Consider the following 19,465-nt stretch of genomic DNA (forward strand, 5'->3'; position numbering starts at 1 on the left):
TTATTATTGTTGTCATTGTTGTTGAACAGGACAGAGAGAAATGGAGAGAGGAGGGGGAAGACAGACGGGAAGAGAAAGATAGACACCTGCAGACCAGCTTCACCGCTTGTGAAGCGACTCCCCTGCAGGTGGGGAGCCAGGGCTGGAACCAGGTTCTTGTGCTTTGCGCCACATGCACTTAACCTGCTACACTACAGCCAGACTCCCTCCGCATACATTTTAAAGACATCTTCAATGAAACGAATCCAATTACAAAGAAGACTAAGGCAAGCATAAACCTATGGAACTACATCAAATTAAAAAGCTTCTGCACAGCAAGAAACCACTACCCAAACCAAGAGACCCCTCACAGAATGGGAGAAGATCTTTACATGCCATACATCAGACAAGAGGCTAATAACCAAAAATATAAAGAGCTTGCCAAACTCAACAACATGAAAACAACCCCGTCCAAAAATGGGGAAAGGATATGGACAGAATATTCACCACAGAAGAGATCCAAAAGGCCGAGAAACACATGAAAAAATGCTTTAAGTCTTTGATTGTCAGGGAAATGCAAATCAAGACAACAATGAGATAGCCACTTCACTCCTGTGAGAATGTCATACATCAGAAAAGGTAACAGCAGCAAATGCTGGAGAGGCTGTGGGGTCAAAGGAACCCTCCTGCACTGCTGGTGGGAATGTCAATTGGTCCAACCTCTGTGGAGAACAGTCTGGAGAACTCTCAGAAGGCTAGAAATGGACCTACTCTATGACCCTGCAATTCCTCTCCTGGGGATATATCCTAAGGAACTCAACACATCCATCCAAAAAGATCTGTGTACACATATGTTCTTAGCAGCACAATTTGTAGTAGCCAAAACCTGGAAGCAACCCAGGTGTCCTACAACAGATGAGTGGCTGAGCAAGTTGTGGTATATATACACAATGGAATACTACCTCAGCTATTAAAAACAGTGACTTCACCGTTTTCAGCCGATCTTGGATGGACTTTGAAAAATTCATGTTAAGTGAAATAAGTCAGAAAGAGAAGGATGAATATGGATGTTCTCACTCTCAGGCAAAAGTTGAAAAACAAGATCTGAAGAGAAGGCACAAGTAAAACGTGAACTGGAATTGACATATTGCACCAAAGTAAAAGAATTTGGGTTGGGTGGGGGGTGGGGTGGGGCGAATACAGGTTCAAAAAGGATGACAGAGGACCTAGTGGGGGTTGTATTGTTATATGGAAAACTGAGAAATGTTATGCACGTACAAACTATTGTATTTACTGTTGAATGGAAAACATTAATTCCCCAATAAAGAATTTTTAAAAAGCAATATTCTCCTGGCCAATTCTTGCACTCTCTATTTTAGATAGGGGGAGACAGATACAGTGAGAGGAGAGACACCACAGCAGTCCTCTGCCATACAGGGAGCTTCTCGGTGCCATCCAGGTGTTCCCAATGTAGTGACCAGCCTCACAGAGTGGTAAACACATTCTACCAAATTATTTACTTTCTGAATACCTACTCAATTCTGTTTCTGACCATGGCATATTCAACCTATTTCTTAATAAGAGAAAAATCTAGCCAGAGCACCACTGGTTATGCAATGCCAGGAATCCTAACTCAGGACCTCATGCTTTCAAGTCCAGTGCTCTACCTACCTACCACAAACCTCACAGGTCACTTACTCAACCTATTTAAGTGTTATAAGGTTCTATTTCTTAAAAAAAAATTATTATTGGATAGCGACAGAAAGAAATTGAGAGGGGAAGGGGAGACAGAAAGGGAAAGAGACAAACTCCTACAACACTGTTTCACCACTCGTGAAGCTTTCTCCCTGCAGATGGGGACCAGGGGCTTGAACCTAGGTCCTTGCACACCGTAATGTGCTCTTAAGCAGGTGCACCGCCACCTGGACCTTATAGGGTTCTATTTCCATAGTCCTAACTTGATTAGAGGCCAGAGTATTACCTATGATTAGGAAAGTATAGTGTCCTATTTTTGTAAACAGATACTACAGTAATGTAACTTACTGTACTGTAGTGGGGAGAAGGGTATTAAGCAAAAACACTTAGTAGTATAAACAGGAACTGTTGAGGTACAGGAAGTACTTGGAGGGGGGAGGGAGGGGGCACCACGCTAGAACACATGGTCCCCAGGCGCAACTGTGTGTCTGGGGGTAGGAAACTGCTGCACACCACTGCTGCAGTGGTGACAGGTGTGGCTTGGAGAGGTGGAGGTGGGGCTTGTGTATTATAAACTAGACCTATGGGCGTGGCTTGTCTCTCATACATGTCCCCCATACATGGGGGAATTGACCTGATTGTTTCCCCATCATTTAAAAGTTCATCACACATCATCTCAACAAAGAGTTGAGGAGAGAACATGATTTTAAGGAATTTTAAACTTTATTCAGGAAAACTGAGAACATCTACATGTTAGGCCAAGAGATAGAGAGGAGCCCCTTTACTCACATGTCGTTGGAGGCCCACCTAGGCAAGAGAGGGAGAGGAAGACAGAAAGAGAGAGAAGCCCCTCAGAGCTTTCTTACTCACATGTTGATGAGGCGCTCACCTAGGGCCTAGAGACAAGCCACACCCATAGGTCTAGCTTGTAACTCTTATTTGCTGGACAGCAGTTTCCTTCCCCCAGGCACACCTGTGTGCTTGGGGAACATGTGTTGCGGCAGGGGTGGTGCCCCCTCCAGGTACTTCCAGTCCTTCAACAGAACCTTTAACTCATTGAACACAAGGCACTGCTAATGGTTCTAGCTTACAACCCTGCGGTGTGTACACTTGATACCTTTTTTCCTTCCCCCCTTTTTACTAGAACATTGCTTAACTGGCTTATGGTGGTGGTGCTGGGGATTGAACCTGGGACTTTGGAGCCTCAGACGTGAAAGTCTTTTGCAGAACCAATATGATGTCTCCCCAGACTCTCTAGGTCTCATTTTATAGGCCAGAAACTGGAACCAGGAGTGTCTTTGTCATACAGCTACCCAGTAACGGGGCAGCAACCGGGGCTGCTAACGGGAAATACTGTCAAAAGACGGTTGCGAGCAAAGTATTTGAGCCCTTGCGGAAACACAAGAATCTGTTAACGCTCTGAGGAAGGGCAGGGATTCAGGTTGCAGGTGCAGCTGCCCCGGCGGAGGCGGATCCAGTACACACTGCGCAGGCGTGAGTCAGGGCACGCAGCCAGTCCCAAGACCGCTTGCTTGGGAGGGTGGAGATTTTATGTCGCGCATGCGCAGAGTAGCCACCCCGCTTCCAGGTAGGCGGGGCGCGCGCTCTGGGGCTGAATGTCCGGGCTGCGGGCGCTCCTGGGGTTTGGGCTGCTGGTGGCGGGCTCGCGCCTGCCGCGCGTGCACCTGCAGGCCGGTGCCTGTCGTCCGAGTCTCACCTGGTGGGGGTCACAGCGGCTGGTCTCGGGGGGCCGCAGTGGGGGGCCCGCAGCCATGGCGAGCCCAGCCGTGAAGTACCTGAGGTTAGGCGAGGCTCTGGGTGTGCTCGCGGGGTGCGGGGTGAGGACACAGGGCTGTCGCGGGAAGGCTGATGCTGGTCTCCCAGCCAGGAGGAGGCCCAGGCCGTGGACGAGGAGCTGTTTAACGAGTACCAGTTCAGCGTGGACCAGCTGATGGAGCTGGCCGGGCTGAGCTGCGCCACGGCCATTGCCAAGGTCAGCGGCGCAGTCCCAGACTTTCTGGGGGGAGAGTCGAGGGTCTCTACAAGCCCCCCTCCCCCTAACCCGGCCTAGACACAGCAGAGCAGGGGGCGGGGCAGCCGCCCCCAGCCCTCACATGGCGGCCCAAAGCCTTCCTAAACCCCGCTTTGGTTGTTTTCAGGCCTATCCCCCCGCATCCATGTCCAGGAGCCCCCCGGCTGTCCTGATCGTCTGTGGGCCAGGAAATAATGGAGGCGACGGTTTGGTCTGTGCGAGACACCTCAAGCTCTTTGTGAGTTTCCGGGAAAGGCTGCGAGTGTGGGGGTGCGGAGGCCAGGGCTGCTTCACCTTCCCTGGCCTTCCCTCCTAGGGCTACCAGCCGACCGTCTACTATCCCAAGAGGCCCAGCAAGCCCCTCTTCAGCGCGCTGGTGACCCAGTGTCAGAAGATGGATATCCCTTTCCTTGGCGAAATGCCTTCAGAGGTATGTTCAAGACCTTCCCTTGCTATATATATTTTATTGAACATTTTACAGAAGTTGGAAGAGTAGAGAAGGTAGCCCGGTCAGGTGATGGCTAAGCTCAGGCTAGACCCTGACCTTCCCAACTTCCAGTCACACACACGTTGCCTCACCAAAGGCTACCAGGCACTGAGAAGAGAAAACGTGTCTGAGAGGCGGCAGCTTCCTCACCTGGCAGAGCACACGATGCTACAAGCAAGAATGCAGATTCTAGCATTAGCCATGACATGGGAGCACCTGCACTAGGGTAGCTTCATGAGTAAAGGAACAGTGGTATAGTCTCTGCCCTCTACTTCTGCCTCTCATGGTCTTAATCTTAAAAAAAGTTCACTAGGGATTGGGCGGTAGCGCAGCAGGTTAAGTACAGACGCGAAGTGCAAAGATCAGTGTAAGGATCCCAGTTCGAGCCCCCAGCTCCCCACCTGCAGGGGAGTCGCTTCACAAGCGACAAAGCAGGTCTGCAGGTGTCTATCTTTCTCTCTCCGTCTTCCCCTCCCCTCTCGATTTCTCTGTCCTATCCAACAACATCAATGGCAACAATAGTGACAGGGGCAACAAAATGGGGGAAAACGGCCTCCAGGAGCAGTGGATTTGTGGTGCAGACACTGAGCCCCAGCAATAACCCTGGAGACAAAAAAAAAAAAAAAAAAAGTCCACTGGGAGTAGTTGGAATCATACAGGCACAGGACTGCAGTGATAACCCTGGTAACAAAATAAAACTTAAAGGAGAATGGAGCTGGGCAGTGGCACACCAGGTTGTGTGCACACATTATCATGCACAAGGACCCAGGTTCAAGCCCCTGGTCACCACCTTCGGGGGAAGCTTGAGCCATGAAGCAGTGTTGTAGGTCTCTCCGTCTTCCCTTCCTGTCTCAATTTCTTGCTGTCCTATCAAATTAAATAAATATGTAAAAAATATATATATAATAAATGTCTGAGTCCACTTGTAGAGTCAGGCTCACCTACAGAACTCTGGGCCTCAGCACAGCATCTGGGGGTGATCAAACTGTAGTAGAGTGATCTGTAGGACGACAGCCTCCTGTTGCTGCAGGCTGCCACCCTCTCCCTTCCCTGCCCCCCACAGCCCAGTCTGATTGATGAACTCTATGAGCTGGTGGTGGACGCCATCTTTGGCTTCAGCTTCAAGGGGGATGTTCGAGAGCCTTTCCGCAACATCTTGAGTGTCCTGCATGGAGTGACTGTGCCCATTGCCAGCATCGACATTCCCTCAGGTACAGGGGCCGAGGGGCTAGGGCATGGGAGGCTGCACTGGGGATGGGACCCTGTCCTGTCTTTAGAGTCTAGGGGCAGGGCAGTGACACACTGGGATGAGTGGATACATTACCATGCATAAGACCTGGGTTCAAGCCCCCAGTACTCACCTTCAGAGGGAAGCTTCATGAGTGGTGGGGCAGCAGATGTTTATTTTAATGAGAGGGATACAGAAAGATAAGAGACCAGCAGAGCACTGCTTAGCTCTGGCTTGTGGTGGTGGGGGCATTGAAACTGGGGTTTTGGAACCACAGGCTTTTAAGCCTTTTTGCATAACCACTGTACTATCTCTCCACCCACCTCTTTGCCTGTCTTCCTCCTCCCCTCTCAGTTTGTCTCTGTAAGTCAATAAAAATCTTATAAAATAATCAAATCATGCGGGTGGGTAGTCATGGCTTCTAGATCCTCAGAGGGCTGGGGAGAATCCAAGAGCATTCTTATGTTGGCTTTTGTAGAGCAAAGCCTGAAGGTACAGGGTCCTTCAAGGACACAAAGAAGAGTGTGGGGCAAGGGGGCCTCCCCACTCCTTTAGGACAAAGATAGACAGGTATGAATGGGGCCTCTTCCACTCCTCATACCCTTATCCCCTTTCCAGGATGGGACGTGGAGAAGGGAAACTCGGGAGGAATCCAGCCAGACATGCTCATCTCCTTGACAGCACCCAAAAAGTCTGCAACCCAGTTTACTGGTCGCTACCACTACCTTGGGGGGCGTTTTGTACCACCTGCACTGGAAAAGAAATACCAGCTGAATCTGCCAGCCTACCCCGACACAGAGTGTGTATACCGCCTCCAGTGAAGAAAGGTGGTGGGTGTCCTCAGTGTAGGCTCAGCGCCTTTCTCCCAGAACTGGGGTCCCGGGAGCTTCTGGCAATAAAGGCTGGGTGGCAGGAGCCAGAAAGCAACAGCAGAAACATGGTGTAATCTCTGAGGGGAGAAGGACATTGTGTGTGTGTGTTTGGTTAGGGGGGGGGGTATTTGGAGGTGGTGGAAATTGTCAAGATGCTTAAGAAAGCTCACAAGTGAGATGTGCAGTCCTTTAAACACACAGTTTTTCTTTAGAAAAGCTTTATTTTTTAATTTCATGAGATACTGGGTGTGACATGAGTGAGAGGAGCCAGAACACTTCTCTGGTACAGGCAGTGCCAAGGGATTAAGGTGGGAGCCTCAAGCATGCAGGTCCTGAGCTCTCCCAGCTGAGTAATTTCCCTAGCCATATAGACACAGAATTCTAAAACAAGGCAGCTGGGAGTGAAATTCTCCAAGCTTTTTTCCTGCTTACTGGAAGGGACTTCAGAGGCATCCAGGGATATGCTCACCTGTCTGCAGGCCCTTCCCAAGCTGGGAATGGCATGCCAGGCAGGACTTGGCACAGGCAGCTGCCTTGCTCCTGAGTCCAGGATCTCTGCTTACAGGCTGTGGAAGGGCCTTTGCAGGTCTTGAACTAAGATACAGGGCTGTTCCTCTCCTCCACCCACTGCTGTTCCAGTCATTTCTCCGCGGGAGGGACTCCACCAAGAGGGGTGGAGGGCCTGCGTTGGAGTAAGGTCTCTAAAGCTTCAAGTCCCAAATTGGACTTGAGTAGATCCTACACCAGCCTGACCATCAGTCTCTCTTCCTGTCTTTTTTGCTTTTTGCTTTCTGCTCTGCCCTGGCTCTAGGATTTTTCTCTGCTGGCTGCTGCCGCTGCCTCCTCTTAGCTCTGTGGCTGGAGCCAGTGTGTGTGTTTCTCTCTGTGCTCCTGCCCTCCTCTTCCTCTTCCTCTACAGCCAAGCCACCCCTGTCCTCTTGATGCCATGATCTTTTCTTCCCGCTTCTACTTTTCTTGGTGCTGCACATCCTGCTTTCTAAAGCAGCCTCCTCGGTGTCTCTCTCTCCTTTGTCCAAGTCCTCCTCTCCCTTGTGAGGCCACCGCTTCTTGTGGCAGGGGTCAGTGAGTGCCCTGTTCTCTGCTTCCTCTGTGCTCACTCCACCTGCAGCCTCTTCCTTACCCGACACCCTCACATCCCCATCCTCCTCTTCATGGTGCCGCTGTCTCTTCTTCCGTTTCCTGCAGGGCTGTTCAGTGTAGTCCTCAGATTCCAGATTTCCAGCAGCTTCTTCCTTTTCCCCCTTTTCCTGCTGTTGTCTTTTCCTCTTTTGTTTCCTGGTTCCCTGCTGAGTATCTTCTGAGTAGTCCTCTTCTGCACTCCTTTCGGTTCCTGTAGTCTCTTTTTCTTTCTGCTTCTTTTTCTTTTTCTTACTTTTGGAGGGGTTGCTCTCTGACTGTGGTGGAGAAGTCCCAAGGTCTGGGCCTTTGAGGCGAGCCAGGAAGGCCTGCTCCTGGGCCTCTAACCGAGCAAGCTTGGCCTTCATTGTGATCCCTACTCGGGCAGCCCTGAAACAGATAAGGTTGGAGTCAGAGAGGGGGGCCATGGGGGAATCAGCTTATCCTTGAGACTAAGGAGAGTGGGCAGGGGAGGCAGTGCTTGCCTTCAGGCAGCTTCAGAACGGGGCAGACAGAAGGAACCATTTCGCTAGGGCAGAGTTAAGCGGCACAGCCTTGAGAGCAGACTGCGAAGGGGAGAAGTGGAGACTCGGAAGGAGCTCCCCACGACTTACTTGTGTGCTGTTCGCCCCTCACAGGCTTGGAGAAGCATCTCATCGGTGAGACTGTTGGGGAGGGAAGGAGATCAGGAATTACAAGCACACTTGGGTGGAGAGGCTTGGCCTCTGCCCTTTCTGAAACTTTCCTTCAATACTGACTTCCTGTTTGGGACATGGACTGTCTCCATGTGGGAGGACGCAAAGACTGGCACAGCATAGTTCCGCTTGGAGCTTCCCACCAAGTGTTAGGCTTGGCCTCTTCTCTTTTGAGATCTGAAGGCATCCCCCACACCCCGCACCCAGCAGTGAGATGACAGCTCACATCTTTGGAGCTTTGGGCTCTTGGTGCTCTTCATCACTGCAGCTTTCCTCATCCTTGTCTGGTTTCTCCCCACCAGAAGTCAGTGTGGCAGCCTAAACGGAGGGAGTCAGAGTCAGGTGTTTTGTTTTATTTTGCCACCAGGGTTATCACTGGGGCTTGCCTGCATGACAAACCCACCACTCCTGGCAACCACTTTTTCCTTTTTTTTTTTTTTTTGTCGATAGAGACAGAGGGAAGGGAGAGACTGTGAGACACTGTGAGCACTGCTTCACCACTTCTGAAGTTTCCCCCTGCTGGTAAGGCTCAGGGGCCTGAACCCAGGTCCTTGTGCATGGTTATGTCTGTATTCTGCCAGGTGTGCCATTCCTGGTACCCCCTCTCCACTCTTTTAAGGACTTATCAGTAAGAGAACGAGAACATTACTCTGGCTCATGATGCCAGAGATCACCCTTGGGATCTGCTTTAGAGTCCGACGTGTTATCTACTGTGCCATCTCCCAAGCCACACACAGGACCCATCTAACACCGCTGCCCTTCCTCCTCTCTTGCAAGGCCCCAAGAATTCAGAGTTATGGCACAGGTTTGCCAGGCCCCAACATTGCCCTGCACAGACCCATATAGGAATGCACTAAATTTCAGCGTGGGTGGGAGCTATGCTGCAGTTGCTGGGGTGGCATGGGGGCAGTCCTAGCCTCCCTGGCTCACAGCCAGCCAGTGAGCGGGAGGAGGGAGAGAAGGTTCTGGGTCATCAGGTTTCACTGTGGAATGAGCACCACCTGGTGATCACACCATGGTGCCAGTAACTAAAGATAAAGATTGCATCCTACACACACACACACACACACACACACACACACACACACACACCCTATGCACACTACTTTATTCAGCAAGATTAACTGAGGCTACTATGGGTTCAAGTAGAGAAAGATAACATGGTGTTCAGCACACATAGGGACAAAGGAGTGGCAGACCAATATGACAAAAATGCTGCCTTGTGTTAGAGGAGGGCACCCCAGTCAGACTTCAGGGTTGGGGAACAGCTTCCAGAAGCAGCTGAGCTATATAAGGCAGGAAAAGGTCAGTTGGTAGAAGGGAAGGGAGCAGCATGTTCCAGGTTGAGCAAGTGCAAAGCCTTCAAGGTGAGGAGCTGGAGAGATAGCTCACTGGACACAGTACCTGCACTGTCGTACTTATAATATTGAGCCCTGGCACTACACGGTAGGTGCTATGACAGTGGAGGAAATTTCAGTGCTGTGGTGCTCTGCCTGTCTATTTGGAATGTTAAAAATAGATGTATCTTATTGCCACCAGGGTTATCACTGGGGCTTGGTGCCTACATGATGAACCTGCCACTTCCGGAAGTCATCCCTCCATAGCTGATGGGACAGAGAGAAATAGAGAAGGGGAGATAGAAAGGGAGAAACACCTGCAGTCCTTGCTTCACCAGTTGTGAAGCTTCCCCCCTGCAAATAAGAAACAGGAACTCAAACCCATATCCTTGCACATGGCAATGTGTGCATTTGACCAGGTGTGCCACTATTTGACCAGGTGTGCTACTGGCAGGCCCCCACAATTGTTAGGATAATAATGTTTTAAAGATGTATTTATTAATGAAAGAGAGCGAGAGGTAGAGGAGAACCTGAGCATCACTCTGGCATATGTGATGCCAGGGAGTGAACCTGAGACCTCATGCTTGAGAACCCAATGCTTTATTTACTCTACCATGTTGCTATTTGAATTTTTAAAGGTATTTTATTTATTTTAATGTGAGCAAGACAGACACTAGAGCACAGCTCTGGCTTATGGCAGCAACAGGGACTGAACCTGGGACCCTCAGGCATGAAAGTATTTTTGCACCACCATTATACTGTCTCCCAGTTATATAAACAGTGAAGTTGTACATATGTGGGAGCAGATTCCAGCTAAAGTGTGAGGTCCTGAGAGAAGTGGCAAAAGATGAGGCTAGAGAAGGAAGCAGGCACAAAGCAAGAAGGGCCATGTGACCCAGTCTGACAAATCTTTTTTTTTTTTATCATCTTTACTTATTGGATAGAGACAGCTATAAATTGGATAGAGACACTCAAGAGAGTGAGCCCTCCGCTCCCCACCTGCAGGGGAGTCACTTCACAGGCGGTGAAGCGGGTGAAGCAGGTCTACATGTATCTAATTTTCTCTCCCCCTCTCCATTTCTCTCTGTCCTATCTAACAACGACATCAGTAACAATAACTACAACAATAAAAAACAAGGGCAACAAAAGGGAAAATAAATAAATATAAAAAGATTTAAGGGGGCAGGCGGTGGCACACCTGGTTAAGTGCTCATGTTACAGTGCACAAGGACGAAGGTTCAAGCCCCTGGTCCCCGCCTGCAGGGGGATAGCTTCTTAAGTGGTGAAGCAATGCTGCAGGTGTCTTTCTGTCTCTCTCCCTATCTTCCCCCTCCCCTCTCAATTTCTCTGTCTCTAGCTAGTAAATAAATAAATAAAATATTTAAAAAAAAATCAAGAGGGTGATAGAGAGGGGGAGGGACAGAGAGACACCTGCAGCACTGCTTCACCACTTGCAAAGCTTTCCCCCTACAGGTGGGGACCGGGGGCTCGAACCCAGGTCCTTGTGCATTGTAATATGTGCACTCAACCAGGTGCGCCACCACCCGGCCCCAACAAATCTTGACAGTCACACTAGGTCAAAGAAGGAGACAGTGAAACAATAACACTGGTGTTTTGTTGTTTTGACCAGAGCCCTGCTCAGCTGACTAATGGTTGTGCTGGGGATTGAAACTGGGACTTTGGAGCCTCAGGCATGAGCCTTTATGAAGAACCAGTATGCTGTCTCCCCAGCCCTGACACTGATGTTTTAGAGAACACTCTGATACCTTGCAGGGCTGGAGAAATAGTGTGTTGCTCTGCCACATGCACAATTCAGGTACTATCCTGGGCCCCATTGCATTGAAGAAAACTTTGGAGCTGTGGTCTCTTTCACTCCATAGGAAGAAAGGAAAGAAAGGAAGAGAGGAGCAGTAGCCAGGATGATGTCCTGACTGGGGAGAAGATGGCTGCAGAAATGGGAAAGGTAGATGACACTTGGAGCCCTCAGCACAAAGGCTGTCACTGCTCTCTGACCCCTCTGAGTCAAGAGTGACGACATGTGCTGTCCTGACTGCCACCACCAGCCACATCTGAGTTTTTTCATAAGCTACTCTCCCTCCTTTTTGGCATCTTCATAATAAGGAAGATGGGGCAGATACTCAGATACTCTTTGCTTCTATGTCCTCTGAATTAAACACTGCCCTCCTCCTTCCACCCCCTCCCCTGTGCTGGCAGCCCCTTCCCAGCCCCTGCCCCTTGTCCCTTAGTACATGGTTGGGATGCAGGCCCCCTGAAGGTCTTAATTCCTACTGAGGCTCTGGCAGTCCAAATGACCAATATAGCAAGCCTGGTCATAAATCCCCATGTAAGGACACTCTTGAGACTGGAGGTTGGGTCGGGGTGTGTGTGCAGGGCCTCAAGGAAGGAAAAAAGACTGACTCTTCTCACCCCCAACCTCTGATACCTTCACGAACTTCGGGTACATCATGCTGGGCTTGGGTTGATGGTGATGGCCTATCTCCTTAGAAATGTGCTTAATCTGCACGCCATCCTGTAGAGAAATTTGGGTGAGTGGGGTGTTGCTGTGTTCCCCACGCCCCCAGATGCCCCAGGACTCAGGTTTCCCACATGCATCTCCAGAGCCAGTACCTTCTTTGTTTCCACCACCAAGCTGGCTGCTGTCTTGTTGAAGAGCTCATTCCACCAGTGGTTGGTGAACTCCTTGGCAGGATCATGTCCTATCTGCCCAAGGAAGAAGCCTCAATGCTAAGGACCTGTCCCCTTGTCCTCACAGGTCCCCTCTCCCATCCACAATGACCTCCCTCAATCTGCCCAGTCTTACTCCATGAGTGTCCTGTTTCAGTGTCACCTTGAGGGCCTGGGTGATTCCATTCTCCTTTCGGCCCAGGCCTTTGCCTGCAGAGGGCAGAGTGAACCAGTGGTTTCTGCTGCATGCCCCAAGCACTCACCAGGCACTTCTAAACACACACCACTCCTTGCCACTCTGCATGCCAGTACTGGGCATCCTCTCAGCATCCTCCTGACACCTCTCCATGAAGTGCCCGGCCTTCATCTGAGCATGGGTTATTTCCCCCTTTTGATTGAGGACAAAGGTTATGCCTCTCCCTCCCCGTTCCAGTCCCAGTCCTCCCAGCCAATTATTTCTCACTAACCACCATCCCAATTCTTCTACTCTTCCTTCTTCTGGAAGTCAGACTTCTCCAGCTTTCTCCAATTTTCTCCAGCTGCAAACTTCCCTTTAAGCTACCACTTCCTCCTCCAATGAGTGGATGACACTGGGGTTAACCTGGGGTGGTTGCTATTCTCAGGGAAAAGGCTACAAAGGGGCCCCAAAGGGATCACCTTGAGTCCATCCATGTTTGAGCAGCTGCTCCTCAGCAAACTTCATCCCACGACTCTTGACCTCTGGGGTGACACTCATGGTGAGAGATGAGTCACTTTCCTTGGGCCCTTCCCAGAGAATTAGAGGTCACTGTCATCCCTTTAAGACGAGAGGGAAAAGTCCTCAAATTATCAACTCCATCTTGACTTTTTTATGTGATCTTTCTGAAGCCAGGGCTGGAAGAAGGAACCCTTGTGCTTCACAAGCTCTCTGCTGACCACAGAGAGGCCAGCACCACTGTGCTGCACAGAAGGAATGGAGGACTGGTGTGAATGCCAATACCTGGGTTTGTGGGGAGCTCACTGCATGCCGGGCTATGCTGAAGCTTTCCATGGGTTGTTTCATGTAATCTTCCAGTGCAGGGGACTTCCTGACCATTACATTCAGGAAAGAATCATCCTCGATTTAAAAATGAGGTCACTAAAGCCTAAAGAAGTCAGGTGACTCACTTGCTCAATATCACTCAGCACCTGTGTGTGGAACTCAAACCCAAGGCAGCTTGTTTCCAGCAATATTACCACCCCAAAACAAAGCAGCAGCAGAGGAGTGGCTTAACTGGGAGAGCACTGGACTTTCGTGTGTGATGTTCCTGGTTCCATCTACACTCCAGGGCTATATGTAGCAGAGTGGTGCTCTGGCTTCTCTCCTTCTCCCTCTCATAGGTGGATTTCTTTCTCAAATGTAATAAATCCTTTAAGGGGGGGAGGGCACACTGGGTTAAGTGCACATGTTATGCACAAGTACCTTGTTTCAAGGCCCCAGCCTCTACCTGCAGGAAAGTTTCTCAAGAGGTGAAGCAGTGCTGCAAATGTCTCTTTCTTTCTCCTTCTATATCTCCCCATCCCTTCCTTCTCAGATTCTGTCTCTATCCAATAAATAAATATAACAACCTTGGACTCTCAAGGATGATGTCTCAAACTTGATCCTCGGCATCACACATGCAGGTGTAATGCCTCGGTTCTCACTTTTCCTCCTTGTTTTTCCCTCAAAAACAAATAAAACTTTTTAAAAAGAAATTTCAATTTGGGGGGTGGGGGTAGATAAGAAAGAGATCCTCATGCCTGAGGCTCCAAAATCCCAGGTTCAGTTTCCTGCACCATCATAAGCCGGAGCTGAGCAGTGCTCTGGGGAAAAAAAAAATTCTTAGAAAAATAACTATTAAAAAAAAAAGAACTATTAAAAAAGAAGATAGAAAAGAACAGTCCTTCTTGATACTACCTGAGAAATAAACTGCAGACATTCTGGTCACCTGAAAACTGCCTCTCCTCAGATCTACCTGAGATCTCTGACCTATCAATAACAGGTTTCAATAACAGTAATAGTAGCAGTGATAGTATCTAACACGAATACATTGACTGAACTACCTGATGGTAGTACAGACTGTCTTCCCAACAGCCCTGTTAAATGCATGAATGAAATTTACAAATGAATAATACAAAAAAGAAATGGCAACAGTTTAGTTCCTTGCTCAAATTAAAGAGCTGGCAAGCAGTGCATCCAGGATCTCAGGTATTCCGGAAACTCAGGTTCTCAATCACTACACTCCTCCATTTCACAATTCAGTACTTTCCGCCAATTTCTCACCAGATGGAAGCCTTTGTCACTGTACTTAGAAACTACAAGCCCTAGAAGGCAGAGACAGGCTTCCCCCAAACCCAGTGCCCTTAGTGCCAGAAATTGATACGACGCCCAGTCACCATTTGCTGAACTGAAGGACACTGATGGGAACTGCTTATAATGGATGACAGTAGACAGAATCAAGAATCCCAGGCTGTGGCCGCAGTCACAGTGAAGGCTGCGAGAACTCTTCAGCATCTGTCTCCTCCCCAGTGCACCAGCCTTTCTGGAGAACACAGGACCCTTCTTACAGCGGCTCTCAGCGATGGCCAACCTTTGCCTATGACTATCCTCTAGAGCTCTAAGTTCTAGCCCTCTTAACTGCAGTTTTACGGGGAGTAAAAATCTCCCGCTCTCACATTTGCTCCTGAGCCCGAGCTCCAACACTCTATGAGGGGAGGCAGCAACTCCTTACCCCGACCGTAGAATCCTCTTTGCGGAAACATGTGCTGGGCGGAACCTGTGCGCAGCCATCTTCCCGGAAGTGTCGTTTTAGGCCTTCTAGGCTGCAGCAATCATAGAGACGCGGGCTGGAGCCGCCGTTCTGGGTGGCCCTTGTGGAATCTCTGTGGTACCTCTACTGAGGCGGTGTAGCCCCATTCTTCTTTCTGCATCAGGACCACATACACGAAGGAACGCCCTTGGAGAAGTGGGGGCTGTGTCCCTCCAAGCTTAGTTGAGCACACGAAAAGCAAAGTCTGAGGTACACACTAGGTGCCTTGAGGTCTCTCTCTTTTTTAAATTTTCTTTATTGGGGAATTAATGTTTTACATTCACCAGTAAATACAATAGTTTGTACATGCATAACATGCCCCAGTTTTCCATCTAACAATACAACCCCCACTAAGTCCTCTGTCATCCTTTTTGGACCTACCTGTACTCTCCCCTCCAACCACCCCAGAGTCTTTTACTTTGGTGCAGTACACCAATTCCAGTTCAGGTGAACTTGTGTTTTCTTTTCTTCTCTTCTTTTATATTTTATTTATTTATTAGTGAGAGGGATAGGAGAGAGAGAAAGAACCAGGCATCACTCTGGTACATGGCTGCTGGGGATTGAACTCAGGATCTCACGCCTGAGAGACCAGCACTTTATCCACTGTGCTACCTCCCGGACCACACTCTACTTGTATTTTCTCTTCTGATCTTGTTTTTCAACTTCTGCCTGAGAGTGAGATCATCCCATATTCATCCTTCTCTTTCTGACTTAACATGAATTTTTCAAGGTCCACCCAAGATCGGCTGAAAATGGTGAAGTCACCATTTTTAATAGCTGAGTATATGTATATACACCACAACTTGCTCAGCCACTCACCTGTTTTTGGACACCTGGGTTGCTTCCAGGTTTTGGCTATTACAAATTATGCTGCTAAGAACATATGTGTACACAGATCTTTTTGGATGGGTGTGTTGAGTTCCTTAGGATATATTCCCAGGAGAGCAATTGCAGGATCATAGGGTAGGTCTATTTCTAGCCTTCTGAGAGTTCTCCAGACTGTTCTCCACAAAGGTTAGACCAATTTACCCAGCAGCGCAGGAGGGTTCCTTTGACCCCACATTGAGGTCTCTTGAGACCAACATCCTGGGAGGTTTTGAAAGCCACAGCTAACTGCTGAGCTAGAAGCCCTGCAGGGCACCTCAGATGCAGCCCTCTCATACCACCTACCGGCTATTGGATGTATTGCATGCTACCATTTAAATCAACTCATTCAGCCATATAATTTTAAATGTGTCTGTTTGGGAATCTCAGGACTCCCTAACTAGGGCTCCAGCTGATGGGGTGGCCTGATAGCGACTAAAGAGTCATCGTTAAAGTATGCCAGTCTCTTTCCCTTATTCAGCTTTTGCAGTCCTTGCTTTGATAAGGTTAGGTTTGGAGTGAGTGAGGGAAGTGTAATAGGAAGTAGGTGAGGAGGGTATTTAAGTCTAAGTAGACACTATTTCATTAGGGACTTTATACTGACTCACTGCAGACTATTGTGTACTTTTGCTTTCAGGTATATTTTTGTCCTAATTTATGGATACATGTGAATATATGTTCTATCTCATTGGACCTGGTCTATATCTAGGTTTTGGGACATTGTTAGGAAGTGAACCACCTGGAATGGAATTAGAGAATCCTATGAAAGGAAAGGTCTCACCCGAGTAATGAGGCTGAAGGGTTGACATTTCACGCCTGGCGTCTCTGGATACAGTCTGAAGTGAAGCATGCTGAGGTGGTTGATTAGGTTGGGATAGGTGGATGCAATATCATTTGGTATGAATTGAGAGAAGCATGTAGGAAAATGAACCCCACTCTAGAGGTTCCAGGACTGGGGAAAATATAGGCTCTATAGAGGAAGTGAGAGGTTCCTGTTGCCTTAGGGTTTAAGAAGGCAATAGTTATTGCTATAATCAAATTATTTGGCAATTAGGTTAACTTTGAAAAATCCCTTTGTTAGGATTTGCTGTATCATACACAACATCACCATGATTTATGTTCTTTGACATTATTTGTATATAGCTGTGCCACTGGTTGCTTCTGTTCTCCTTGGTCTAAGCTTTTTTTTCTTTTATTTAAGAAAGGAGACATTAACAAAACCATAGAATAAGAGGGGTACAATTCCGCACAATTCCCATAACCCGATCTCCACATCCCACCCCCTCCCCTGATAGCCTTCGCATTCTCTATCTCTCTGGGAGTATGGATCCAGGGTTGCAGAGGGTGGAAGGTCTGGCTTCTGTAATTGCTTCCCCGCTGAACATGGGCATTGACTGGTCGATCCATACTCCCGGTCTGTCTCTCTCTTTCCCTAGTAGGGTGGGGCTCTGAGGAAGTGGAGCTCCAGTACACATTGATGGGGTTGTCTGTCCAGGGAAGTCTGTTCAGCATCTCGCTGGCATCCGGAACCTGGTGGCTGAAAAGAGAGTTAACATACAAAGCCAAACAAATTATTGAACAATCATGGACCTAAAGACTGTAATAGTGCAGATGAAGTGTTGGGGGTATTCTCTGCCTGCTCTTGTGTACTTCTGCTTTCAGGTATATATTTTTCCCCTAGTTTATGGGCACGGGTGAATCTATGCTCTATCTCAGGGGACCTGGACTATATCTAGATTTGGGGACTTTATTGGGGAGTGGAACACCTGGAATGGAATTAGAGAATACTATGAAAGGAAAGGTCTCACCCGAGTGATGAAGCTGAAGAGTTGTCATTCCACACCTGAAGTCTCTGGTCATAGTCTGAAGTGAAGCATGCTGGGGTGGCACTCGTTGTGTTGATTAGGTTGCAATCCGCGGATGCAATATTATTTGATTTGAATTGAGAGCAGCATGCAGAAAAGTGGGCCCCACCCTAAGGTTCCAGGACTGGGGGAAATATAGGCTCTATAGTGGAAATGTGAGGTTCCTGTTGTCTTAGGGTTCAAGAAGACAATGGATAGTTATTGTTATCATCACATTATTTGGTGATAGGGTTAACTTTGGATGGTCTAAGCTTTTTAAGAGAGTTAATATATCAAAGACTCAGCCTATGGTTTGTGCATTAAAAAGTGAGAGACATTCAATCAGTTTTTCCCCTCTCATATTAATTAAGTAGTGATTTACATGACTATAAATTAATAGGAGTGTATATAAATACCATTCCCAAACAGACATGATGGGGCCAAAACTCGAATAAATCCTTCTCCCCAGTGTTACCAGTCATCTCTATCAGGAACAAAACAATAGACCCTTTTGTGGGCCCCCATAGGACCTTGCCCTCAACTTGGATCAACAATGGTAGAGAATGTTCCATCCTCCAAAGGGAGGATAGACAACATATTCTATGCTATACCTGAGGAAGGTGGGTCCTGAAATTGGGTCAGCTTGGAACGTTCCTACTCATGACCACAGAATGTGAGCTCAGATATATAGGGATGCAGAGGTCACATAGGCTCCTAAGCTGAATATGGACCCCAGATCAGATCAAATCAATGGGGTTTACAGTCAAAAATATTTATACACCTTTCCCATATTTTGGGAGCTACTCTCTTCCCTGATCCAGCTTTCTGGTCCTTTTCCCAGCCATGACATCATCTCTCTAGACAATAACTTGGATCCACCTGCATATCAGATGTCAGGCTCAAGGAAGGAAAAAAAAAAACTAGTATAGTCATGGGCCCATTGGAATATAACTAAAATAGGCCTACTATCTACAAAACTCTTCATCTGAACTATTCCAGCCTTTAGGTTGATTATTAGTCAACAACTTGTTTGGCTTTATATGTTAACTCTCTTCTCAACCACCAGGTTCCAGATTCTACTATGATGCCAACCAGACTTCCCTGGATAGATGACCCCACCAATGTGTCCTGGAGCCCCACTTCCTCAGAGCCCCATCCCACTAGGGAAAGAGATAGACAGGCTGGGAGTATGAATTACAATTACAGAAGCCAGACCTTCCACCTTCTGCACCTCATAAAGACCCTGGGTCCATACTCCTAGAGGGATAAAGAATAGATAAGCTTTCAGGAGAGGGGATGGGATATGGAGTTCTGGTGGTGGTATCTGTGTGGAGTTGTACCCCTCTTATCCTATGGTTTTGTCAATGTTTCTTTTTTATAAATAAAAAATTAAATTAAAAATAATTTAAATGTGTATTAGGTCTGAGGAGACAGCATAGTGGTTATTCAAAGGACATTCGTGCCTGATACTCTTAGATCTAGGTTCAGTCCTCTATACCACCACAAGCTAGATCTGAGTAGTGCTCTGGCTTAAAAAATGGACACAAACTTCTTGAAAGATTAGAAGGAGAGGCAATAAAATCTTACAGGTTTTCTTGAGGCTGGAAGATAGTTCACTTGGTAGGGTATATGCCTTGCCATAAGCATGACCCAGATTTGATTCCTGGAGCCAGTTGGGAAATGCTGAGACACCAAGCATCTTTATTATAAAGAAATAATAACCAGGGGAAGCTCTAGTGCTGTGGTTTCTCCTCTTCTCTGTTTCTCTTTCTGGCTTATGGTGGTGCTGGGGATTGAACATGG

The 19,465-nt window shown here is 48.1% G+C and overlaps 2 protein-coding genes across 2 annotated transcripts; one reads left to right on the plus strand and one right to left on the minus strand.

Moving 5' to 3' along the window:
- Positions 1-3,251: 3,251 nt before the first annotated feature.
- Positions 3,252-6,348, plus strand: NAXE (NAD(P)HX epimerase). Its single transcript, XM_007535541.3, has 6 exons — positions 3,252-3,475; positions 3,559-3,667; positions 3,834-3,944; positions 4,023-4,136; positions 5,257-5,404; positions 6,040-6,348. The coding sequence occupies exons 1-6, from the start codon at positions 3,291-3,293 to the stop codon at positions 6,240-6,242; spliced, it is 870 nt and encodes a 289-aa protein (XP_007535603.1). The 5' UTR covers positions 3,252-3,290; the 3' UTR covers positions 6,243-6,348.
- Positions 6,349-6,492: 144 nt separating this feature from the next.
- LOC103124794 (G patch domain-containing protein 4) lies at positions 6,493-14,943 on the minus strand. Its single transcript, XM_060201627.1, has 8 exons — positions 14,877-14,943; positions 12,805-12,943; positions 12,284-12,357; positions 12,091-12,183; positions 11,906-11,992; positions 8,352-8,443; positions 8,045-8,095; positions 6,493-7,820 (listed from the first exon to the last, which is right to left on the minus strand). Exons 2-8 carry the CDS (start codon positions 12,881-12,883, stop codon positions 7,049-7,051), a joined length of 1,248 nt encoding a protein of 415 aa, XP_060057610.1. The 5' UTR covers positions 12,884-12,943; positions 14,877-14,943; the 3' UTR covers positions 6,493-7,048.
- Between the last annotated feature and the right edge of the window lie 4,522 nt (positions 14,944-19,465).

Source organism: Erinaceus europaeus, chromosome 11 (genome assembly GCF_950295315.1).
Source record: "Erinaceus europaeus chromosome 11, mEriEur2.1, whole genome shotgun sequence".
In the NCBI taxonomy this organism is placed as follows: domain Eukaryota; kingdom Metazoa; phylum Chordata; class Mammalia; order Eulipotyphla; family Erinaceidae; genus Erinaceus; species Erinaceus europaeus.

Excerpts from the sequence above, each read along its gene's own strand:
- NAXE (XM_007535541.3), top strand. The coding sequence starts at position 3,291 with ATGTCCGGGCTGCGGGCGCTCCTGGGGTTTGGGCTGCTGGTGGCGGGC. Across the intron at positions 3,476-3,558 it reads CCAGCCGTGAAGTACCTGAG|CCAGGAGGAGGCCCAGGCCG; the intron begins GTTAGGCGAGGC and ends CTGGTCTCCCAG. Across the intron at positions 4,137-5,256 it reads TTGGCGAAATGCCTTCAGAG|CCCAGTCTGATTGATGAACT; the intron begins GTATGTTCAAGA and ends TGCCCCCCACAG.
- LOC103124794 (XM_060201627.1), bottom strand. The coding sequence starts at position 12,883 with ATGAGTGTCACCCCAGAGGTCAAGAGTCGTGGGATGAAGTTTGCTGAG. Across the intron at positions 8,444-11,905 it reads TGTACCCGAAGTTCGTGAAG|GCTGCCACACTGACTTCTGG; the intron begins GTATCAGAGGTT and ends CCCTCCGTTTAG. Across the intron at positions 8,096-8,351 it reads GAGCCCAAAGCTCCAAAGAT|TCTCACCGATGAGATGCTTC; the intron begins GTGAGCTGTCAT and ends CCTCCCCAACAG.